Genomic DNA, 25,405 nt, shown 5'->3' on the forward strand with positions numbered 1-25,405 from the left:
GCAGACTAGGGGACAGCTTGATGGGAGAGATGCAGCCCCAGCAGGGCGAGGAGGGTATCTACACACCGGAAAACATGTGGTAGAGATGGGAGATTGGTTACACACAGGGCATTAACCAAATGAATGAAAATATGAAGGCCAGCGGAATCCAGGTTTCTCGCAACTGGAAAAGGGAGTCCAAAACACAGAAAAGGAGAATATTAGCATCAGCTCTATGATGTACGGAATTTGGGAACTGGATGTATTAGTGTACAGGTAGGTGTGCGTATGTGTGCACACAAACATATACAGACCTGTGTGCACACGTATGCATTCCCAACTTTGCCTCCTGAGAGGGCCTGGGGGCAGTGATGTCCCAGTAGCAATGGACAGACTTACCACTCAGACCTTGGCTTTTAGATACCATTTTCCACTAAAAGGAACCAAGATTTTTTAGAGAAATGTCTGCTTTCTAAGCACTGGGTCTAAGGACTCGGGGGTGGAAAAGTACAAGATGAGCCTGAAACACTTTGTGAAAGAAGTGTTCACACAATGATGGGGACAGATCAAAAGGATGCAGAAGCCCACTTGAATGGGCTCCCAGGGCCAAATCACGGATGATTTGAACATAAAAATTAATAATGATACTAACGGATCAAAATCCATTGACTAAAATAGAAAACTACAATTTTATATTGATATAAATTGAAAAACGGAATAAATGGAAAGTTTAATGAGCAACAGGTAACTTACATAGTTTTCAAAGCACCTACCTACAAAATGCTTATGAATTACCAAACAAGGGACTTGGCTGTGGAGTGTCCTGGCAGACACCCCTGTGATCAAGGGAACATCTTCTGTACAGGACAAACTGCAATCTTCACCACCAATAGGATGCAAGGAGAAGGGCATGTCACTTCTGCAACATCTCTGCCAAAGGATATCCCTGTGATATCCCATTAAATTCATGATCTGGATTTCATCATGAAAATATGCCAAATTCACAGTGAGAGCTATTCTGCAGAATCTTCAAGTGTCAAGGTCACAAAAGTCAAGGAAAGTTGAGGAACTGTTCAAACTGAAGGAGCCCAAAGAGAATTGACACTAGATCTGCTTGATCCTTTTGCTATGAAGGTCCTTGTCTGAACAGTTAGTGAATCTTGAATGGGCCTGCCCATTGGATGGTGGCAATGTAACGATGTCAAAATATGCCATGGTATAATGTAGCAGTGTAAAGACCCTGAGTTTCCCGGTGTACTGTAAAAGAGCAGTGTGCTAGAGTACTGCTTCTCAAACTCAGGTACACAAATCACCTGGGGATCTTTTAAAAATGCAGATTCGGATTCAGTTGGTCTGGGTGGAGTGTGAGATTCTGCCTGCCTAACCAGCTCCCAGGTAAGGTCCATGCTGCCTGCCTGGAGCAGTGATAGTAAACAGTCCTAGGGAAACTGGGGTGAATGTTTACTGTTTGCTTCCCAAATACTTACCTTCCTCCTTTTTTGGTCCCAGACTCTGGCATTTCCTTGGGAACAATCTGCTCCCCTCTGTGTACCAGTTTTGGGTCAGATGGTCCTCAATGCTCAGGCAACAAAGCACGAAACCTGGGCATGATCTATCCCATACCCCTGGCCACTGTGAAAGGTTCGAGGTTGGTCCTCAGAGCCAGCCAGGGCCAGTGGGATGCAAGTCTAAGAGGCCCGGCTGAGCTGTCACAGTAGAGGTCACAGGCCTCTACAACCATCATCTTCTGGAGCCTTCCTGGAATTCCAAGTCATACAGGACTTGCCTTTTGCCCTCCAACCCCTAAGGCTTCCAAAGCTTTCTGATCCCCACATGTGACTCCACCACATAGTAGTCATGTGACCTTATTAGCAAACTGAATTTTTACCTCAGTTTCCTCATCTATAAAATGGGATGCCACCCACCTCAAAGCATTAATTGTATATGGTTGTCCACATAAATAAAGCGTTTTGAATTGTAACCCGGTATACAGTAGATGTTCAATAAATTTTTAATTCTTCCGTTTGGCTTTTGGAGCCCATGATCCCACACAAAAAGAAAGGATGACATCTCACTAGTATGTCTTAGGTCATTTTCTGTATTGAGAGTGACTGAAACACAGAGTTTGGGGAGCCCTGAAGATGAGGACAAACATTTCGCTAGGCCATGTTATTGTTTCCTCTGGATCCAGTTCTTGCATAGCCTATTCAATTCATACCTAACTTGCTCCCATCCTGCACTGAGTTGCCTATATAAATACATATGAAAAGGAAATCAATTAGCAACATTGTAGGTGTCCCCAAGTTCAGTTTTCCCTTGCCCAGGAACGGCAAGCTCTGGCCCGGATCAGAAATCCCTTTCTACTGTCTTTATTCTACTGCCATCCTGTGGTCAGCCTGTGCCACTGCAGTGCTGAGGGCCAGTGTAGCCTGAGCTCCCTGTGCTGTCCTCCTGGTGCCCGGGGAAGGGGCTCCTTGGGAGGAAAGAAAGGAGCGCAGTCGAAGGGGTCTTCTCAAGTCCCACCAGCAGGCCAGGGCCTGGGCATGAATCACCAGTCTTGATCTGATTTCTGTTTGATGAACCTTAGGGCCACGTAGTAGAGGATCATGAAGCCACCTCCGATGCCAATGAGGATGAAGTAGATGGCGTAGAGGGGGTGTGAGTTCAGGCCCATGGAACTGAGGATCTGGGGACACAGACGTCAGTGAACTCACTGAGAAAACATTCAGATGGATGTAAGCTATTTAGAGTCGAAGGCCTCAGCTACTTACTATGTCTTCCCGGATAGGGATGGTGAAGTTGCCGACGGCCATGTGGTAAGTGTGCCCTTTAAACTGAATCTGCATCAGCCCTTCAAAACACCAGCGAGAAAGGAGACTTTGGAAATCCAGGCGGGCACTGGAGACAGTGAAGCCATGTTACTCACACAGGCTAACCACCTGCTCCCTGGGAAGTGCCCCTGACCAGAGGGCACTGGCGGCTCTGGCCCAAGGGAAGCAAGGTCCCTGAGGCGGCAGGAGAGCAGGGAAGGGTGTGAAAGAGCCAGAGTGACAGCTTGGGACAGGGGTGGAGTACAGGCGGCCAGGTGGCTGTGGGGGGTCACCACATGCTGGAAAGAAAAAAATTTGAGCGAGTCATTTACGAGGTGTCCCAGCATGTGCTCAGCTTCAAGGAGGCACAGCTGAGATTTGTGAGTCTGTGCCCTGACCCCACGGGAGTATGACAGTACCCGGAGCAGGAGGAAGGAACAAGCCCAGCCTGGCTGGTCTGGAGAAGGGAGCAGCCATGGGGCGGGGGGCGGATTGCTCCCTACAGAGAAGAGCCACACAGGCTCAGCTATGTGTGCGTGGAGTGTGCTGGGGACTTCAGAAGAGCAAGGTCGGGGCTGCAGGGAGTTAGCAGCCCCCCAGAGGGCTTGAAAAAAGCAGTGGACATGGATTTGTACCTTACAAAGCACCCTCTGCATGGGCAAGGGTCGAGAGGGGTGCAGTAGGACCAGGGTCACAGAGACCATTGCAGTGGTCCTGATGACCTGACGATAAGGCCAGGGCTGGGGGATCGATCAGGCAAGGGAACATTTCAGAAAGATGGGATAGGCAGAACTGACCTGACTCACTGGTGAATGTGGAGAGTGAGGGAGAGTCAAGGGTGACCTCCAGGTGTCCAGCTGGGGGATAGAGGAAGGTGTGCCATCTGCACCCTCTCGTGGAATCATTCCCTTTGACAAGTAGGACAGTTGGCTCCCAGAAAAACCAGGCTTAACTTGGATTCTCAATGGTGAGTTCTCATCCCCAGGTGAAAGCAGGCTTCATCCAGCCCCAGAATGACTCAAAAAGCTTTACCACGGGAGGGGAGCAGGCCTTACCTGTCCACAGGTTGTCCAAGCTCATCATGAAGCCCCCGGTGAGGTAGAAGGAGTTGTAGAGAGCGTTGCCAAAGAAGGAGGATGTGTGGAATGTGGGGAGCAGGGCGGCAGCACCCAGGGCCATGATCCTGCAGCAGAAGACCACCAGCCACACGAGCAGGAAGTGCAGCAGAAAGGGCTCGAGGCTCGGGTGCAGGTTGGCCAACCAGTAGGTGGGCATCCCGTAGATCATGATGTAGACACAATGCTCCGGAAGCTCCCCTAGGATCTGCAAGAATAGCCCTTGCAAGGATGTGGAGCTAATTGCCTTCACTGTCATTGTTCTTTAGATGTTTAAGATACTAACCCTCTATGATGCCAACCTTCCTCCCGCTGATGATCAGGCTGCAGCAGGACGGCCGGTGGGTGCGGGTGTGGGGCCCTGGAACGTGACCTCCCTGCTGGCTTCCTCCTGCGGACGCCATGTGCTGCATCTGGGACCGTTCAGAGCAGTTTCCCCCAGGGAGGCCGTGCGGGCCTGGTGACGATGGCAATGAGGTATCTGTTCTGTTTAAGTCCCCAGCCTGCCTAGCCCAGACCCAATAACTGTGGGGCTTTGAGACCACTGCATAACCTCTCTGAGCCTCCGTTTCCTGGAAATAAGTATAGCAAAAGCCAACATGCTTCCTGGAGATGTCGTGAGATTGGAGAGGTGAAGTATGGTGGATGTTTCCCTCCCTCCCTCCTTCCCTACCTTCCATCTTTCTCTCTCTCTCTCTCTCTCGTTTTTAAGGTTTCTGCTGACCAGAAAAGTGTCATTCCTAGTCCACAGTCCTGGTCTTCTAGTAAATGTTTTAAAAATATCAAGTCTCTGAAACTCCCCTTGCGGATGTGACATCTGTAACCCCAGATGACGCACGGCCCCCTGGCTCAGCAAATACTTCTCTGGAGCTTCTGTACAACGCAGTGTAGCTTTCTCTGCCCCTGCCCACCACCTGGTCACTTGCTCTCAGCCCTAACCAGTCACCTTGTAAAGAAATATGGACCAGCAGTGTAGAGACCATCTTCCAGTTCATAGTAAAGCATTGCCCTCTCTGAGTGACCTAAAAAGGGGGAGAAAAGGAGAATGAAAGTGACATTAATTTTCAGGGTTTTCTGCTTTTGAGTCTCTCTTAGTACAATTATAATTAGTCATATTAACTAAATGTCTTCTATTTTAAAAAGCAGGCAGAGTTAAACCATCCTAATTTAGATGTTTGTAATTCTGTGACTTGTGCATTGCTGTCAAGTATAATTCCTGCTATAATAGGAATGCCTAAGACTCCTGGGTAATCTGCTTTCATTTGCATACTAATATTAATGTGCGAACTTTAAAAACAATCACCACCTTTTGTTTTGCAATCATGGTGAACTACTCAGCAAACCCATTCTCCCCAGGAGTTCAGAGGAACATAGGCTGGTTTTGGACCAGCTCAGAGGGGTGACCAACACCGTGTCCTCTGGCTGTTTCAGGTGTGGGTCACAGAGAGCAAGCCCCACTCACATTGGCAATGACATCCAGGATCACGTTGAAAGGGATGAGAGCTCCAATCATGAACAAGAGGGCGGCTGTGTCCATGAAGGAGAGCTTGATGGCCCCGTGGCCGTAATAGAGGAACCCAATGACCAGGACATCAGGCAGGCCTCTGCTCCATGGATGAGGAGAGTTGGCAGGTCTCGGAAGTCATTGAAAATCTGACGACTTAGAAAACAAAAGAGATGCCAAGGGAACAACATATACCAGCCCTGTCACATGGCAATGTCATTTAATCTCAGCAAGCCTCTCTTTTCTCATCTTTAAATGGGAATAGCACTACCCCCTCACAAGGACTGTGAGGGCTCAAATGAGATCATTGATGACAGCATCTGTCTCACACTAGGTACACAATAAATAATTTACTTTATTGTCAACGTATCCGCCATGTAATTTTACTTAAAGACATTATCCTAAGGAAATAACCAATCAGGTATGTAAAGACATATGTACAAGGATGGTTTGCTGCAGTGTTGTCATAGCAAAAGCCTGAAAAAAATCGAACCATCAATATGCACTTAGCAGGGAAATGAATTATGGCTTTTTAGATTGGAATGCCGAAGAAGACCTAAACCAGATGAGAGGTAGAGACCTTTTCTATATGAGGCCAAAACAAACAAAAAAATGGTTATAGAACCATATGCAAAGTATGATCTCATTTATGTATTAAAACGCTGTGTGCATGGGAATATCTAGAAAGACTCACACCAAACATGAGGCTCTGTTTTCTCTGAGGGCTGATGTGACAGGTAACCTTCCCTCTCCACTTGGGTTCTCCTGTATTGTCTGAATTTTTCACCACAATCCTACATAATTTCTCCAATCATCCGGCCAGTAAGGACATTTTGATATTGTTTAAAGAATAAAAGTAACAGGAGTGTTCTGTATTGCACAGAACAACAGCATTGCTAGTGCTGGTCTTGGTGATACTGGTTTTTTTAAAATGATTCTACCTCTTTCTCCTTCAAATTCACTTTAGATAGAAAGGGCTTAATTTGATACAATAAAGACTTGTGGGACAGGGTTGGTGGTAGTGGGATGAAATGGCAGATAACTTACCGGATCAGCATGGTAAACTGCTGTACAGGGCCAGGCAGCTCCATGGGAGTCGGGGGCTGGTCAGTGTCCTGGGGGAGGGCCGGGCTGCCAAGAAGCAGCGTGTGTCACGGGGTGTGGGGTGGCTGCCTTCTGCAAGGAGCTCTCCACCCAGAAGCCACCCTGGCCTGCCTTACCTCTCCAGGTAAGTGCCCTCACCCAGCTCCCTCGCCTCTGCTCTCCACAGGAAGTCATCGAAGCCACGAACTTTTTCTCGAAACAAGGCTGCAAGGGACTGAGCCTTCTCTCTGGTGGCCACTTCCTGCTCTCCTGCTTCGCCTATCGATGCTAGTCAAGTCCACTGTAAGGAGAAGGATGTGGGGCCCATGGGTGGCTGGGTCTCTGTACCTGCTCACAGGTGAGGAGCTTGATGCAAGGTCAGTTCACAATGCCGGTCAGCCCCTGGGGGCTCCAGGACATTGCTCCCCACCCTCTGAGAGTGGACCACGAAGTGATGAGCAGAGCAGAGAGAGACAGAGAGACACCCAGGGCTGGCCTCCCACCCTGCTGGGCCTGGCCACATCCACTTCAGGGGAAAGCCTGCTGCAAGGGAAGGGCAACACCAGAGGCCCCCATCCCAATCCCCGGGCTCATTATAGGGACATCAGGAAGAGCCAAAGATCATGGCACAATTATGCCCTGGTTCCAACTCAAGGGCATTTAGGAAGCTTGAGATGAGGACTTAGCCTCCCTGGTGTGCCTGCCCATGGAGAGAAGGTGGGCTGGCCTACAAGGCGGTTGGGCAGTCTGGGCACCTGGAAGTGCTAGTTCTCACTGTAAATAGGTAATTTGGCTCCCCAAGCAGCCTGCCTAAAAGGAGAGAATGTTTTGGCTGGAGGGCGTCCGTGTCTGGACAATTATTAAGTAGAGCTGTCACTGCCTTCCAGGCTGCTCCGCACCCACCTCCACATTACTTGTGGGGAGCATCTGGGAGCCCCAGCCCCAGCTCTACTCTCATGGGGCTTCTGCAATGTCAGAAAGGCACACCCACCCAGTCATAACCAGGGCCCGCCTGAGCCCAGCTTTACTCCAGGCCGGAGGGTGGCTCACCTCCCACTATTCCTCCTCTTAACCTCTGTCTCTTCCCTCCTGCATTTTCATGACATGTCCCAAAGCAGGATAATGTCTAGGAGTCTTGTAAAATGCACTATGTCTCCTTAGTGTGCAGGCCTGTAGGTCAGAACACCAGACTCTCTGGGTACTGCCAGGCCCTGTACCCCAGATTGGTAGGTGGTAGGCAAGAGCCCCTTTCCCACCCAAATGATAACAATATAAAGGAAAAGGTTTTTTTTTCAGGTCTGTTGTGGACATCTGGCTTCTGGTAACCCCCCTCTGGGGTTACTGCACATTGCTCCCCATGGCCAGTTTGACAGGTGCCCTTTATGTGAGTTCAAACATTGTGAGTGCATAAGGGCTGTAGGCTGGAGAGAGTGGCCTGTCCTCCTTAGGGAAGGAGGGACGTTGGATGCTGGAGGAGGATGTGGGCTCGGGGTCAGAAGTCAGGGAGGGGGCCAGACACATGGCTGCGAGTCCCCCATTCTGTGCCTTACAAGTTCTGTGCAAGGGGTTTAACTCTTCAGGCTTTGGTCTTATCTGTAAAGATGGAGATGACCCTGGCAGGTCTGTGAGGGTCCAAGGCACACCCTCTGGAGCTTGATGCTTTTTGGGCCCAGTGTCTGCCCCTTAAGGACATGGTCCCTGTCATCATGGTTATTGGTGATGCCCTTGCTACACTGGGCCATCTTGGGAGGAAGGCTGGGGCTCCAGGTGACATATTAGACAAACCACAGCTACGCCACCCTCCCCCCCCCCCCCGCCCGCCCCCGGCACTGGTGAAGCTCTGCAGCCTGGCCAGCTGCCACGGCACTCCTCAGCATTCAGGATCCAGGCATCTGCTTTCAGGTCAGGCACCTGTAAAGACAACTGTCTCCTGAGGAATGAAGGAATTGGCTTACCCTTCCCCTGAGGGCTATGTGCTGAGAGCTCAGAACCCCAAGCAGATAGGCCTCTCTGGTGCTGACAGAACAGTTTTCCCATCTAGAGATTCACTGACCAAAACCTCCAAATGGCCCTGAGCTCCCTGTGCCCTGGGGGCCCCCTCTACCACCGAGTGCCTTCAGGTTCTCTGCCTCTTTGGGGGCATCAGGGCACAGCTTTAGAATTTCCTGGTGGCCTCCTGACCTTAGGTAACCTAAGTTTCCCCTACAGAGTTTGAAAAAAGACCACAATTCTAGAAACTGATCCAAACCCTCTTGGATTCTCTCTCCTCTAGCCATTGTAATTCTCAAAGGCTTCTTACCTATCCTGCACAGGAGGGAAGCTACGTCAGAAGGCTGCTTTATTCAGACCCTCGTTTCTGACATTTGATACTTGGCAAAGGGACACTTGTTCTGCAGCCCGTTCTGCCAGCCCCCCTCCCAGGTCCTGCTCCCCTGAAGCCTCTGAGTTTCCCTTCCAGATCTCTCCACCAGGCTCTGGCGGGGCTTGGTGGGTGGGGGCGCTGCCTGGCAGCTCACCATAGAAGTCGGCAGGGTTGCTGTAGCGAGGACAGGGGTGGCCGATGGCTGTGAAGTACTGCACCATGTACTCGGGCTGCCCCCAAGTAGATGGTGCTGCCGGACGTCAACAGGAGGACCAAATCAAACAGCCTGAAGATGTCCGACCGAGGCTGGTGCAGGGAGACAAGCACCAACCGGTTGCCTTTGGCCAGCCGGGACAGGGTTTTCACCACGTTGTGGGCTGTGAAGCTGTCGAGCCCAGAGGTGGGCTCATCCAGAACGAGGATTCCTTCCCAGCGGAGAGAGAGGTCTGGTGAGCCATCAGGACTCTGGCTGGCCAGGGCCCAGCCAGGTGGGTGCCGCGGCCCCACCTCGCGCCCTCACCTGGGTTCCACAGGAGCTGCACCCCGATGCTGACTCTGCCGCCCGCTCGCCCCCTGACACGCCCCGCACGTACGCGTTGCCCACGCGCGTGTTGGCGCACTGGCGCAGGCGCAGCTCGGCGATCACGTCGTCCACCTGCGGAGGAGGGCGGGGGGTTAGACGCGTGGGCCCGCCCGCCCGCCTGGCTCGGGGCCATGTCGGGGGTTGTCCCGGAGTGGAGAGCGCCTGCCCTGCGAATGGGTTTGCGCTCCAGCCTTCACTGCCCCATGCGGTGTTTGTTCCCGCGTTCTTTCCGCACGTCCTGAGCGGCTCCCACGCGCAGGGCATGGCGCCATGTTGGAAACGTAGGCCGCGACCTGGGGACGAAGACAGCTGGACTCCCTGCCCACACGGAGGACGGGAGAAAACAGGTAGACAGACACTCTTCACACATTTTGTTCTGTGCCGTGAAGGGAACTGGCCAGGGCCGGGCGGCTTTACCGAGGGGTACAGGGTTTAAAGGTGGACTGAGGGCAAGGCTGAACGTAGGGTTGGAAGGATGGTGAGCTGGGCTGCTCAAACTCAATCTAGGGAAGGATGTCATGACTTCTTTGGGTCGCCAGGGTCAGGTAGTTACCCTTTCGTCACGCTGAGCCTGGGAGAAGGTTCTGGGCAGGCGTAGCTGGGCAACAAAAGCCAGGGTCTCGCGGACAGTTAGGTTGGGGAGCAGCTGGTCGTGCTGGCGCACGTGGGCCACATACTTCCTCACCAGCTGAGGCGTGCTGGGCTGCCCGTTGATCCAGATTTGGCCTGACTTAATTTTGCCGCCATGGTCCCTCCGGTGATCACGTCAGTAAAGAGGCTCTCCCACAGCCTGTGAAGCCACCAAAACACATCCTGAGAGCAGAGCTGCGGAGGTCGGCCTGGAAGCCACGGCAGCCCACACATTCTCCAGCCACTCTGAACCAGCTTCTAGGGAAAGTGGCACAGCTTTTGGACCGGATGGGGCAGTCCCAGCACCTAGAGCTCCAGGCCTTTCACCCGCAGCCAATTTGAGCACCGTTGGGGTGTTGGAGGCACGTTGACGCTGGGGGTTTAAGCCAGTTAGCCAGGGGCTGCATGGCAGGAGAGGGCTGGAGTCCTGGCGCTGGCTGTACCCCGAAGCAAATGCCCCTTTCTACCTCTAATAAGTTCCTTTTTCTCCCAGGTAAGGCTGGTGTTAATTGCACCATGAAGCTTAACCATTTTTGGGTGGTAAATGTGTCAGCATCATTTGGCTCAGCAGCTGGCTTTGTGGGAAGGACTAATTTTGGAGAATTAAAAGGGTGTTTTTTAAAAGATTTACTTATTTATTTTAGAGGAGAGAATGAGTGGGGGGAAGGGCAGAGGGGGGAGAGAGAGAAGCTCAAGCAGACTCCCAGCTGAGAGAAGAGCCCAACATGGGGCTTGATCTCACAAATAGAGTGTTTTTTAAAATGCAAACTGGGAACTTCTTTTCAGAATGAGAAAAAATGAGGAATAATAGATGTGGACATGATTTTAAAAATAAACCATAGTATACACGTGTATTTCTCTATATCTGTCTTTTCCTATTTTTATCAGTGGTACTTTTTACTCTCTAGAAAAAGTGATCTGTTGCCCTAAGTTAACACCATCCACCTCTGAGTGACAGCGATTGCTATTGATTTGGGGGAAGTGTCAGATTGGATCAGGTTTCCAGAAGCATTTGATGAGACTCTTTGACAGCCATTTAAGCTGTGAATGCCATTTGGGCTGCAGCTGTGAGAACACCTTGCAAACAGGTAGGGATGAGGCTCTGTCCCATTCCCCCCAAGTGAGGGCTTGGTTTCTTTACTATCAATTTCTTTCAGGAAGCACAATTTGCAACTGTTTTCAAACAAGGAAAGGGCCAATACACAAATATAACCACCCCTCCTTGCCATGTATACATGCTTCCTGAAAGAAGCCCCATGCCTCCAGTGCAAAAAACAAAAGAAGTCTCCCCAATAATTCTTCTGCTTACTGACCAGAGGCTCTCACAGTAGGAAGGGACCTGCATGCTACCTCCCAGGTACACCTCATTCAAGGTCCCTGCAAACGTAAGTGGAGCAAAATAGCCAGGAGAGAAACTAGAGGGGAGGGCTCTGGCCCTGCTCCCTACCCAGCCTCAGACATCAGATCCAGGCTCTGAGATAGCCGGGGACTTTGTCAACATTCATAGATACAATGGGATTCCCAATACGGGGAGTGCGGAGGCCACATTTCCTAAACACTTTATGAGAGGTAGGGGTGGCCTTTCCAGTGGAGGAAATGCTTAGTGCACCTGGGAGAACTTCTGTGGACCAAGAGAAAACACCAAAGGCATTCAAGAGCCTTATAAAATGGCAGGCGTCTCCAATTAAGTAAATTCATTCATTGGAAAACACCTTTGTCACTACTGCTGATTCTACAGAAGCAGCCAAAGTGTCTGGGGCTGTTTTAATTTATATTTTATAAATTATGCTGAACATTCATTCATTTTTGTTTCAATTCTTAAGTGGAGTAAGAGTCACAGTACGTGTAATTGATAAATCTTTCTAAGAAATCATTTAGGGGCACCTGGGTGGCTCAGTCGGTTAGCAGCTGACTCTTGATTTTGGCTCAGGTAATGATCTCAGGGTCCTGGGATTGAGCCCCCTGGCAGCAGGCTCCGCACTCAGTGGGGAGTCAGCTTGAGGATCCCCCCGCCCTTCCTTGCACCCTGTCTCTCAAATAAATAAATAAATCTTAAAAAGAAATCATTTAAATAATTTTAGTTAAGTAAAACTGAAGCTAAACAACATTGAACCTAGAGTCAAAAGTCCTGGAGACTACTCAATTTCCGAACTTCACTTTTCTCAAGGATGCTAACAGCTATAGGAGCAAGTGTAGCGAGTATTAATTGTGATGCTTCTGAGGCTTTGTGGAAGTGCCTCCACAGGGCCCACATATCCCCCAGTTTCTCAGTTCATGAAGAAAAAGCAGATACAACAAGAAAAGCCACCAGGATTTACAAAAATAAAATTGGCCTGTGAAGTGTTTAGATCAGAATTGCAGAGGCAGGGTCAAAAGTGGGCAGGACTTGACCTGTGGGTGTTATTTAAGTTACAAAGTGCATTGACACACATTATCTAATTTGATCTTTGGTTAGACAATAAATAGAATTTCCCTATCAGAAGACTAAAAATTTGGAGTTGTTCAAAAGTACAGTAATCTTTACTTCTGGAAATGATTAAAAGGTATAACATGTTCTCATACCATGTGAGAGAAACGCCTTGATCTGAGAATTAGAGGACCAAAGTTCTAGTTCCAACTCTGCATTAAGGTATCTTCAGGTGAATCACTTTGTCTAGACTTTAGTCTCCCCATTTGTCGAATGAAGGTGTGCATGTGTTGAGGGGAGGCAGGAGGACACTCTGATTGATAACTTAAAATACCGGTAATTTGAAAACCCTCCTTTAAAGAAGCTTCCAAACTGGCAAGGAAAAAGAAAGAATACATTGGAGAGAGTGAACTTTGTTCTCCAAGGCCCCATTCACCTCTGGCATTGTGTAATTTTAAGTTTGGCTTGTGGAAGTAACTGTGAGGCACTCCAAGAACCTGGATCTTTGCAGATGGTTGAAGTCTGCACTAAGAACTGGAGGAGCTCTCTGAGAAGTGGGAGTTGCAGCAGGGGCTGTGCCTACCTGGTCGTGAGGCAACAATGAGTGAATGTCCCTAGTGGTGGAGAAGTCCCCGAGAAGAACATTGAATTCTGAAGCTGCCTGATGATCTTGGAAAGGTTGTTGCTTTGTTTCAATATAGGTGTTAACTAAGGACCAAGCCCTGGCTGCAGCTTCGAGACACACACTCGTGATTCGTAATGATGGCGACTGCCTGAGAGTTAGTTAATGGAGGAACTGGGATTTTTTTTTTTTTTTTTTTAATAATTTTATTTATTTGAGAGACGGAGTGAGAGAGAGAGAACACGAGAAGGGTGAGGGGCAGAGGGAGAAGCAGACTCCCCGCTGAGCAGGGAGCCCAGTGCCGGGCTCGATCCTGGAACTCGGGGATCATGACCTGAGCCGAAGGCAGACACCCAACCGACCAAGCCACCCAGGTGCCGTGGAGGAGCTGGATTTGAAACCCAGGTCTGCCTGACCCAGAACCTGTACTCTCACCCACTCTGCTATGCTGTTCTACTCATGTTTCTGTGAGAAGCATCCTGTCTGAGGGACCAGTCTTCTTTCCAGGAGAGACAGAACCCATCACCTCACTATTTGCCCTTAGGTACCTGAGCTCCCTATGATGGCCAGCATCTGCCCACTCCTCACTTTGAAGCTCAGGTTTTGGATGCCCAGCTCAAAAGAAGCCTTGTGAGATGTCCAGGGCATCTTGAACTGAGCCAGCTTCTTAAACCAGGGCACCTGGGAGTCCATGTCCACCTGTGGGGAAACATTGAAGGTTCCTCAGAGTTGAGTGGTCAGAGGGTTTCAGCAACTTCTGTTCAGCTCTGTATAGGAGATATCCTCCTGCTGATACAAACAGGTTGAGGGGCCCACCCCTAGGTTCTATCAAACATGGGGGTGGAGCCCACGTTGAGACCCTGTGCTGAGAACCTGAAGCTACCATTTCTAAGTCTGAAGTTAAGACATGGGAAGCATGTACAATAGCAGACCCAGAAAGGAAAATACAACATAAAGCAAAATGATGTCTTCACTTAAAGATAGTAATTGACTAATGATTTATTAAATGTTTACTGTGTATAAGGCATTGTGTAAATCTCCTTTAAGGTCATACAGCTAACAAGTGGGCAGAGCAGAGAAAGGTTATGGCATGCCTCATTAGCTTGTCCTCACTCACATTTACAGGAAGCCAGGGTTGGGCCTCTGAGGTTCAGCATTGCAGCCCCCAGCATGTTCCATCTGGACCGCCTGGGGTCTGCCCCCAGGTGGGTCTGGGAAATGGAAGTCTTGAATCTGACCAGAGGTTCCCTGAAAGCCTCTGAAAGGCCCGCAGTCCTTGCATTCTGGATGCCTTAGTAGTTCCAGGGACAGCATATTTGCAAACAAATAACAACAAAACACAAAACTAGTGAAACCTGAAAGAAATCTATAGAATGGTGTCATAGGATTGTTAATTTCTTAGTTTTTGATTCTTTTACTCTGGGTATGAAAGATGTTAACATTAGGGGAATTTGGACAAAGGGTATATGGAAACTCTACTATTTTTACAACTTTCCCAGAAGTCTAAAATTATTTCAAAATCTGAAGCTAAAAAAAGTTTGATTTCCCCCCCGACAGGTTCACGTAATTTGTGTTTTACAAAGGTCTCGTCCTCTTATGCCCTCTCACCCTCCAGCCATGGCATGTGTAGGTGAGGGCACTTCTGTACATTCACTTGACATGTGAGGCATCAACGTGGCCAGCAGGGGCTCACCCTTACCTTCCACTTGGGGAATCATTTGGCCTTCCCTGCCCACTCCTCCCACCTTGTCCTCAGGTGTGCTTCTACCTGGTAGCTGAGATCTCGGACCTCCAAGGTGTTGGACTGGCCGCTGTAGGTGAAGTACAGGCTGTTGTCACTTTCGGAGAACAAGCTGTCCTGGAGGCCCTGCTGGCAAACATGACAGGTGAGGGGCTCCTTCAAAAGCTGCTGAGCACTTAGAGAAAACAGGGAGGAGACCCAAGAGGTGAGAGCAGCAGCTAGTGTGGTTGAGATCCAGAATTGGGAAGACATGGGTTTGGGTAGGTGGAGCCCAAGGGCTCTGAGAAAATACGAGCATTCATGAGGGCTAATCTTTCCTTCCCTGCAGAGCGAGCTTTGGGGCTTCCCTCCAGCACAGCTCCTGGCTCCAGAAAACTCAATCTCAGATTGGTGGAGCCTGGACCCAGGCAGCCTATGGTGGACAAGACCCAGACTCTGTACTGGAGAGAGCTTTGTGAGCTTCTGTGCTCTGGGGACACCTGAGCTGGGGGTTGGCCTTAACTTTTCTCTTCCCTGCCTCTGGCTTACTATCTTCTAATGCCAAAGAGACTCAGGTACCTGGCATGTGAGAGGAAATAACTATCAAAAAGCTAATGCTCAATATTTGGAAGACACCATCCTTGGAAAAGTTGCATCTTATTCTAATGAGTTTTGCACAACAAAGCCATTCAAAATGCTTTTGGGAGTTTTCACAGGAAGTCCCTCTCATTGTCATAGTCCTCCTCCCTCATCATCTTGCTGTTGTTGGAGTGATGCTATATTTGCACATCAAATAAATCAGTGTTTCATGGTATCAACTGATACCTTTGGTATTAGCCATCAGCAGATCCGAATTCTTCTATTTTATCAGTTCAATCCTTTAAATCATTGAGGTCCCAAAAAAGAAGAACCTGCCTAGTAAGATTTCCATTTTTAAATACATTTTTCTTTTATTTTTTAGTGCAGGAAAAAGTGTATTTATTAATAAGTTCCAGTTGACTCCGATCTTTTCCCCCAGAGCTGCTCTTCTCACACTGATGTGTTCCTTCAGTCAATCAAGCAAGCATCCAGTACTTGGAGCGCACGTCACGCTTCAGGCTTGGAGTCTGGGATGTGACAAAGGTGGTTTCTGAGCAGCTTAGATTTTTTTATTGAGGTTAAAATTGGTAGATAACATCATATTAGTTCAGGTATACAACACGATTCAATATTTGTGTACACTGCAAAGTGGTCACTACAATACATCTAGTTACCCTCTGTCACCATGCAAAGAAGCATAGGTCTAATGAATGGCATAGGCGGTTAGGATGGAGCATGACAAGGCCAGGTGTAGAGGCAGGCTGACCTCAAGCATCCATTTAGGGTATATTTACACTGTGTACACTGTGCCTACCTGTGCTTTGTGTGAAAACAAAATGACTTATGACTCATGTGAAAATAATATCCAGAAGTCTCTGTCAAACTTCCCTGTAGGGTTGGAGGTCTGAGGTCCTCAGACAGGATGTTCCAGCCCCATGGGAGAGGAGGGAAATCAATACAGGTAACAGTGTGCAGCAGCAGCTGTAAGTAGTCCCCAGAGTTCCAGGGCAGTATGGAAAACAGCAGACCGTAGCTACTTATCTTGTCTGATGTTAGAACTGTTACCATAAAGATCCTAAATTATACAGAAAAACCTGGGAAAGATGAACACCTCATTTAGCAGCAGGGCCAATCTCTGGGAACAGAGAGGAACACAAGAGAGAAGGTTACAGGGGGAAGGCGAGGTGGATCGAGCTTCAGAGCTCTTGGTAATTAATGGTGTGTACATGAGAGTTCCGCTACTAAACTGATCTGTCTGAAATAATTCAAAATATGTTTTCCAAGTGAGAGAGGGAGCCCACGAGTACAACTCCAGAATACTTCTCCCACCTTGTGCCTCAGTTGCCAATGCCTCCAAGGCAGGAGCTGGCCATGGAGATGGAGCAGGGCCCAGGGCCTGTGCCCTCAGAGGTGGAGAAGGAGCTCTCTCCTGGGGGAGATCCAGGGCAGCTAAGAAAGGTGCTGTATTCCAGGCATGTCAGCTCTGCACCTGACCTTACCACTTCCACCACCAGCACTCACACTGCCTAGTTTTTCCGTTTAATTCTTTTTTTTTTAACTTTTCTTTTTTTTTTTTTTTAATTTTTTTATTGTTATGTTAGTCACCATATATTACATAATTTGTTTTGGTGTACTGTTCCATGATTCATTGTTTGTTCATAACACCCAGTGCTTCCATGCAGAATGTGCCCTCCTCAATACCCATCACCAGGCTAACCCATCCCCCCACCCTCCTCCCCTCCAGAAACCTCAGTTTGTTTTTCAGAGTCCATCATCTCTCCTGGTTCGTCTCCCCCTCTGACTTACTCCCCCCTCATTCTTCCTCTCTGCTATCTTCTTTTTCTTTTTTCTTAAAATATGTTGCTCCATTAATTCTGTTAAAATATCAGAAATTCTAGCAATTATTGAGAGACTCATTTGGGCTAACATGCATCCTGTGTGTTTATTTATAAAAAAGTAAATGTCTGTAGGGTGGATATTAAGTCGATTGGTAGAAGATATGAGTTAGCTCAGAAATTGTTTCTGTGAACAAAGACCTGGCCAAAAAGCTACCCAGGTTAGATTTCAGGTGGAGGGGTGGCTTAGGAAAGGAGGTCAGACATTTTGGGGTCTGGAGTATTATGTGCAGGTGACCTCATGCCCAAGTGGATTCCACTTTCCAGATAAGTGCTTTGAAAAGGTGGAGAGTGCTGGGGCCCTGGGGAAAGAGGTGTCAAAATGGGGAGACAGATAAAAGTGGAGAGGCGCTCCCTGCTCCCGGGGGGTTGGGCAGTACCCTCCCCCCAGGCTAAGTAGTCAGGCACAGGCCAGCCAGGGACCTCATTTGCCATCTAGGGACTACCTTTCTGGAGCTGCACAGGCAGGGCGACTTTCAGAGGAAGAGAATTCATTGCTGGGTTGGGGATGGCCTCTGTTCCATTTTGAAATATTTCCTTGGCTCCCAGGAAGATTTGTTAGACTCTTCCTGAGGTTTTGACAAATTCTCTATATTTTTCAAATACTTAAATATCTATTCAGCTGACATCTTAATCAGTACGACTGTCAGAACATCACTTGAATTTCTGACAGGTGACACTGAAAAAAGCAAAAGCAGGTTTATTTGTAGGTAACCTGCTTGGCTCCTGCTGGGCTACATTGTAATTTCTCCTTGTATTAACTTCTGATCAAATTCCTGAGTCAGAAGCATAGATTAGAAGGGAACTCAGGGAGGCACAGAGCCCAAGTTCCTTATTCTAAAATGAGGAATCCTTGCCCTTGAGTTGTGACGCACTGAGGACTCAGTGCCTGGCAGAAACATGCAGGGTTTGTTCCTGGCTGAGAGGATGAGCCTGGGCCTTTACTAAAATGGTCAGACCAGATCTCTCACATCTTTGCCCCTGAGGACTGGACCCCTTTTGTCCTCCTCTGGCTATGCTTCTGCCCATGGACTGAGGAGTCTGTGGGCCAAGGGCACTTGCCACGCCAGGCGCCCCAAGCCAGAGGGGCATTTGTCTGTGGAGTGTGAATGGAATGTGGGTAGGCAGGATGGCATGACCACATAGGGGTGTGTGAGTCACGTGTGGGGCTAGGGTTGGGGCAGAGAAGGGGGACAGGCTGTAGCTTCGGCTGGAAGCTGGCTCCCCTGTGCCACCACGTTCTTGCTGCTGCTCCAAAAGATCCTAGAATTTCTAAATTTACAACCTAGCCTTTCAGGTTGTGCAGAAGGTATATCAAGATAAGAAGATAAAAACTATTTTAAAGTTCTTAGCTTGATAATTTTAAAACATCTAGACAAGATATGTAGCCCTCATTCTCTTGTTCCAGATGCCTTAAATGTTGGGGGAAGATTGTCACTTGGAACCTTGAGTAACGGTATTGGAGAAATGGAAATTGAAATGGTAGGCATTCCTGATGTTGGGTTTGGGCAGTTATTGTATCCCTTGCTGTGGTGGCTGAATTGTCAGTCCTTTTAAGGCAGAAGGTGTCCCCATAGCCACTGCTAGCCTTTATATCCTATTCAGGCTATGAGCGCTGCAGTCACAGCTCCTAGGAGTCATTTCTTGGCAAGGACTGGCTGTATTCCCACATCAGAAGTGGCTATTTGTCATGGCTACAGAGTGGACTAGGAATTGGCCGGGCTGTAGTCACATCCTAGCAGCTCAGGGCCAGACTAGGTGGCCTGTGGCCTTCCCCTTTTGGGTGCAGAGTCTTCAAACCTTCTTGTATTTTCCTCTCCCTCTTCTCCACAGCAGGCAAAGACAACAAGGTGCGCTGGGGTGAGGTGGGGATAGAGGGTGGGCTCTGCTTCCTTTCTGTCTTCCAGTTTAGCTTCCTGCTTCAAATCCCACCCACACCCTGACTTTAGCCAAAGGCCATTTCTCGGGTAAGCATTTCTCATGTAAGATAAGGGTGGAGAACTTGTGCCCCAACCTCTCAACCCCCTGGCTGCTGTCTGCACCTTCCAGCTCTCTCCAGGGTCTTATGTCTGCCTGCTGTAGCCATGTTTTGCACATAAATTCTGATGTTCCCATAAAAGTCGCCTGCCGTCTTATCTCATCAGTTTACTGTGTCTGAGACTCTGAGCTTGACAGACACACAGATGAAGGAGGCACTGCAGAGTCCCCAGTGTATGTGAACACATTTCTGCTTTGCAGTCTCCTTCAGAAAAAGCTACATCAGCCCAGGTCACAGACAGGAACGTCATTTCCCTGTAGGAGTGTGCCTTCGTGCAGGAAGGGACCTCACAGGCCCCCTACCCGCCCCCGTCCCCTGAATCCCTTCCCCTCCGCCCTTTGATGCCCAGGAAATAGAGTCCTGCTGCCATGTTCTCCCTCTGTGGTCCTGGCCATGAGTTAAAGTTCCTGAGGGAGGAAAGAAAGGTCCCATTCACTCCCACCCCCCATGACTGAGGTGACTGCCCATCACTCACAGAGGCATCCTGGGGAGCAGCCCCGTTCCACAGTCCTCTCTCCTTTGAGGCCGCCTCAGCCATGGGGCTCAGCGGTGTCTGTGCCGCTTTGCTGCAACTTCCTTTCCACCTTAGCTGCTACCCCGACAGCACCAGTGTTTTGTCTTTCTCAGAGCTGGGCAGTCTCTGACCCGGGTTCACTGCCCCTCTCCCTGGCACTCCTCCCAGGCAAGCCCTCCTATAAACACAGGCTGTGTGTTCTGCCCACTGCCAAGTTAGCACACACGCTCTGGGTAAAGGTACATCAGATAATGGCATCTGTGGCCAAACCCCAGTCCCACTGCTGGGAAGGTCTGTGGAGGGACTGCAGGGCCTGGTAAGAAGCCCGCGGGGGAGTGTGCTGCTGGCTCCTCTACTGAGGCCCCACCGGGGAGAGTCCAGCACCCCAAAATTCGCCTGTGTCTGCTGTCTCTTGGCCATGAGTGAATTCCCATCTTTGATCCCTATGGGGTCCTTGGGGATCCAAGTAAACAGACGCCCCCAGAGCTCCCCAGAGGAGGTTCCTGCAGCTGCTTCAAAGCCTCGACACAGCCTGGGCATTCTCCATGTCTCCTACAGTATCAGGTAAGGCCATGCCTCTTTTGCCTACTGGGGACTTGGAGCTGGGCTTTGTTTGAGTTATGGTCATGATCCGAGGTGAGTGGGTCTTTGCTGGCTTTCCTCGCTAATGAGGGCCATGTGTGGAGGCTTTGGGCTCCCTCCTCAGTGGATCAAGGTGGAGAGAGGAGAGGGGAAGGGCTGCCAGTGGTAGATGAGGAGCAGTGGCGAATGGCCCCCCTTTTGCCCATGGGAAGACCTGGAAGCTATGATAGTGAGGCGGCTGTGCTCTGCTTTGTGCCCCTTAATCCCTTCCTGTTGTGTCCCCCTTGTGTACAGCCTGCACCATGGGGATGGAGAGGGCTTGGGGCAACACAAAGTGTAATGAAGCCTGGTGAAGGAATGCATGGTCAACTGAAGGAATAAAACTGTGTCCTGTTTATCTCCCACACAGCCAAAGAGGGCTGGCATTCAGAGCAGCTCCTGGGCAGGGGCTTTACAGAGATGATCTTTCTCAGTCACTACCTGCCAGTGTCTACAGAGAAGGACACTGAGCCTCAAGCATATTTAGGAACCTGTCCAGAGACAACTGGGATCAGTGCTGGGGGACAAGGGTCTGGTCCCTTCTGGAACACCAAACTCCCTTTCCTTTAAAAGCCACCGAGTTGGGCCCTGGTGGGACTTCACATCTTGCCGGCAGCGGTGGGACAGGCAGATCCTCAAAGATGTCTCCTTGTACATCGAGAGTGGGCAGATCATGTGCATCTTAGGGAGCTCAGGTAAGCTTGGGAAAGGAGTACTTCAAATTTACATTCTCAATGAGCATTCAGAAAAGGCTTTGGCTTGCTTTGAACATTGAGGAAATAGGTTTAAGTTGTAGCAGGAAAGCTACAAGTTTGATGCTAGAATGAAATCGAATGACATGTCTTACTGAATGGAATCTGGTACTAATGTGAAGCCTTCAGAGAGATCCTTAGAAAAGAATAAAGTCCTGCCTAACGTGTCAGTTAATTCCTATTTCAAAGTATGGAAAGTACTGAGCATGGTGCCTGGCATGTAGGGGTGCTCAGTAAACACAATTCTCCTGATCTGTACCCTGCCAGGAGGCAGGACAAGGAATTAAGTAAGGACAAGGGTGCATGCTCATTTAGTCCCATATTCATTATTTAAAAAATTATGTATTTCAAATAGGCAAGAATAGCAAATAATATAAAGAATGTTTATATATTAATATCTGGTTTTATCAAATCTTTTGACAGATTTTTTAATTTAAATTCAACTTAGGGGTGCCCTGGTGGCTCAGTCGATTAAGTGTCTGCCTTCGGCTCAGGTCATGATCCCAGGGTCCTGGGATTGAGCCCTGCATTGGGCTCCCTGCTCAGCAGAGAGCCTGCTTCTTCCTCTGCCCCTCACCTGTTTGTGCTATCTCTCTCTCTCTCTCTCTCTCTCTCAAATAAATAAAAAATCTTAAAAAAAAAATAAATTCAACTTAGTTAACATACCCTGTAAGGCTTTGTCAGATCTTAACATTATACCATATTTGCTTCAGATCCTTTTGTTTTTAAGGAATTAAGTATTACAGACTCCACTGAGGCCATCTGTGTGCCCATTTCCCACCTTCTTCTCCTCTTTCCTAGGATATCTACACTTGAGGCTGAATCACGGTTTGTCTTTGTGTCCCTGCATCAGCAGTCATTGTCCTGGGAAGGTCTAGCCTCCAGAGAGGCAGCCCCTTATGTCTGAGGGCAATGCCCCGTGGGGATCACAGCTGTGAGTCCTTAGTAGCTGGAGGATAGGTGCATTGAGTCTGATGAGGGGCTCTGTGGTGGACACCACAGGGTCCACTACACTAGGTTATCTTACACAATTTAAGGATGAAAGATTCTGACAAATTGGCTTCAGAGGAGCTTCCTGATTGAGTTCTTGCTTGCACTGACATTGTTGACATTTACTGGCACTACACGCTTGCATTATTCTCTTGAATAGCAACGGGTAACGCAAGTCTGTGACAAAAGTCAAGCACGGACAGCATCATTCGATCTGGGGAGTTGAAATCCATAGCCATTCCCCTGCTACAGCAGGTGAAAACTGGGTAACAATAGTAGCATTAAGAGTAAATGAGAAGGAATTCATTGACTAAAACTGTTATATTTTGCTGAGATTTCCTGTCTGTTCCTATTCCCAATTTTTAACCTTTTTTTTTTTTTTAAGATTTTTATTTGCGGGGGGAGGGGCAGAAGGAGAGAATCTCAAACAGACTTCCCTCTGAGCTCAGAGCCCAACATGGGCTTCAGTCTCATGACCCTGAGATCGTGACTGGGGCCAAAACCGCAAGTTGGACATTTAACCGACTGAGCCACCCAGGTGCCCCAAACCATTTCTAATATCCAGGGCCATTCTAATTTCCCTTTTGATAATTAGATTTTTCTTTAAGAGAAGAAAAGCTGAGTTCTTCCTATAATTTGTTGTTTGTTGCCTGCCTTCTGTAGGATTAGGATGGTATATTGCACACAATAAAGAATGAACTCATCTTCTCAGAAGGGTGTCCCACAAGCCAGTGTCACGCTTCATGCACATCTCAGGACAGTGGGTGGGAGGCCTTGATCTGGGAGCTCATGGGCTGGTTTCTGATGATACCTAATCACGGCTTTATGACAACATCTATCATTTTATATACTGACCATGGATTCACAGTAGACTGCAAGTTCCCCGGGGGTGGGAGCTTTGTCTTTGTTTTTTTTTTCCCCTGCTGTAGTCTCAACAGCTAGACCAGGGCTGGCCACATAGTAGGTACTTAGTAAATATTTGTTGAATCACTGAGTAAACAAATCAATTCTATGAATTACTGTTAGTGTTTCACAAAATGATGATTTCATCTAACATAGGACTGTTTCTGAAATCGTTATCAGTGAGGCAAAAGAAGACTTAGGTGTTTAAAGTCTCATGACAAAATGGTATAATGCAAGTCTGCCTAGGGTCACCCAACACTCCAGGGGAGGGTAACTATATTTAACTCAATATTTGCCGTCATTGGGACCTAGACTCTGGGCTACTTTCTCCCTTGCAGAGGCCTATTTAGTTAAAAATTTCTGTCCTTCTGGGGATGATATACCCTAAAGGTCATGGTTTTATTGCCCTGCTAGGGCATTAACCCTTTTGTTTTCTCATTTTTTCTTTTTTTATTGCGGTAAAATACACATCAAACTTACCATCTTAACCATTTTTTTTTTTAAGATTTTATTTATTTATTTGACAGAGAGAGACACAGCGAGAGAGGGAACACAAGCAGGGAAAGTAGGAAAGAGAGAAACAGGCTTCCCGCAGAGCAGAGAGCCCAATACGGGGCTTGATCCCAGGACCCTGGATCATGACCTGAGCTGAAGGCAGACGGTTAACGACTGAGCCACCCAGGCGCCCCATCTTAACCATTTTTAAGCATACAGTTCAGTAGTAATAAATACATTCACATTGTTGTACAACCCTCTCTACCATACATCCCCCTAGCTCTTCATCTTGTAAACTGAAACTCTGCACTCATTAAGCAATAATGCCCCAATGCCCCTTGCCCCCAGCCCCACCATTATACTTTCTGTCTCTATGATTTTGACTACTCTAACTACCTCATATAAGTGGAATCATATTTTATTTGTCTTTTTTGTGGCTGGCTTATTTCACTTACCATAACGTCCTCAAGTTTCATCCATGTTGTAGCCTGTGTCAGACTTTCCCTTTTAAAGCTGAATGATACTCCATTGATATATATACCATATTTGCTTATCTAATCCCCATTAATGGACACCTGAGCTGCTTCCACATTTTAGCTATTGTGAATAATGAAATGAAGATGGTTGGACAAATATCTGTTTGAAAACCTTGTTTTCAATTCTTTAGGGTATTTATGAAGAAGTGAAATTGCTGGGTCATATGGAATTGTTTTTAAGTTTTTAAGGAACCTCAAAAACTTGTTTTTCACTGTTTTTCACAGTGGCTATACCATTTTATATTCCCACCCATAGTGCACAAGGATTCCAATTTCTCCACATCCTCACCAACACTTGTTATTTTCCAATTTTTTGATAGTAGCCATCCTAAAGGGTGCAAGGTGTTATCTCATTGCAGTTTTATCTCTCTCTCTTTTTAAAGATGTTGTTTATATTTGAGAGAGAGAGTACACACGCATGAGAGGGGTGGGCAGAGGGCGAAGCAGACTCCCTGCTGTGAGCAGGGAGCCCGATGTAGGGCTTCATCCCAGGACCCTGGAATCATGAACTGAGCCGAAGGCAGACGCTTAACTGACTGAGCAACCCAGGCACCCTCATTCCAGTTTTAATTTGCAGTTCCCTAAGGCTTAGTGATGGTGATTTATGTGCTTATTGGCTATTCGTGTATCTTCTTTGGAGAAATGTCTAAGTCCTTTTCCCAATCTTGAATTGGGTTCATTGGTTTTTGTTGAATTTTAAAAGCTCTCCATATATTCTGGATATTAATCCATTATCAGATATGTGATTTGCAAATATTTCCACATCCTGTGGGTTGCCTTTTTACACTGGGGATAGTGTCTTTTTAAAAAAAGTTTAAGTAATCTCTACACCCCGTGTGGGGCTCAAACTTATGACCCCAAGATCAGGAGTCACACGCTCCTCCAACTGAGCCAGCCAGGCATCCCTGGGGATAGTTTCTTTTGAGGCACAAAATTTTAAAACTTTCAATTTGTCTATTTTTTTCTCTTGTTACTTGTACCTTTGGACAAGTATTCTAGGACATTAACTATTTCTAATTTTGCATCTTATTCTGAGCTTTTATTTTCTACTGATTATACATATTAGCTTCTTGTGCCCTTTTTTCCTTGTATTCTTTTTTTGAATGAACTTTTTCACTCTGCTAGTCGTTTCATTAATGAGTTAATAGATACTTGAAATATCTTACAAAGAGAGACTGTATCAGCCGTCCATTTCTTTTTTTTTTTTTTTAAGATTTTATTATAGAGCGTGAGAGAGGGCGCATGGCAGGGGAGGGGCAGAGGAGCA

At 48.0% G+C, this 25,405-nt stretch overlaps 2 protein-coding genes across 2 annotated transcripts in view; one reads left to right on the plus strand and one right to left on the minus strand.

Moving 5' to 3' along the window:
* Nucleotides 1–1,969: 1,969 nt before the first annotated feature.
* On the minus strand, nt 1,970–19,938 carry ABCG8 (ATP binding cassette subfamily G member 8). The gene is given in 19 exon segments (XM_035728905.1): nt 1,970–2,665; nt 2,751–2,848; nt 2,851–2,877; nt 3,845–4,112; nt 4,844–4,926; nt 5,354–5,491; nt 5,494–5,564; nt 6,456–6,539; nt 6,629–6,759; nt 6,761–6,792; nt 9,008–9,080; nt 9,082–9,278; nt 9,374–9,410; nt 9,413–9,508; nt 9,990–10,200; nt 10,202–10,226; nt 13,644–13,794; nt 14,864–14,962; nt 19,803–19,938. Coding segments are annotated over 19 exon segments (2,022 nt in total). The 5' UTR covers nt 19,866–19,938; the 3' UTR covers nt 1,970–2,527.
* Nucleotides 19,939–20,074: 136 nt separating this feature from the next.
* Nucleotides 20,075–25,405, plus strand: part of ABCG5 (ATP binding cassette subfamily G member 5) — a 37,166-nt gene continuing 31,835 nt past the window's right edge. Inside the window, 2 exon segments of the mRNA XM_027622480.2 lie at nt 20,075–20,405; nt 21,036–21,157. Of these exon segments, the coding sequence (XP_027478281.2) occupies nt 20,260–20,405; nt 21,036–21,157 (268 nt within the window). The 5' untranslated portion in view covers nt 20,075–20,259.

This window comes from Zalophus californianus, chromosome 8 (assembly GCF_009762305.2).
Source record: "Zalophus californianus isolate mZalCal1 chromosome 8, mZalCal1.pri.v2, whole genome shotgun sequence".
Lineage (NCBI taxonomy): Eukaryota > Metazoa > Chordata > Mammalia > Carnivora > Otariidae > Zalophus > Zalophus californianus.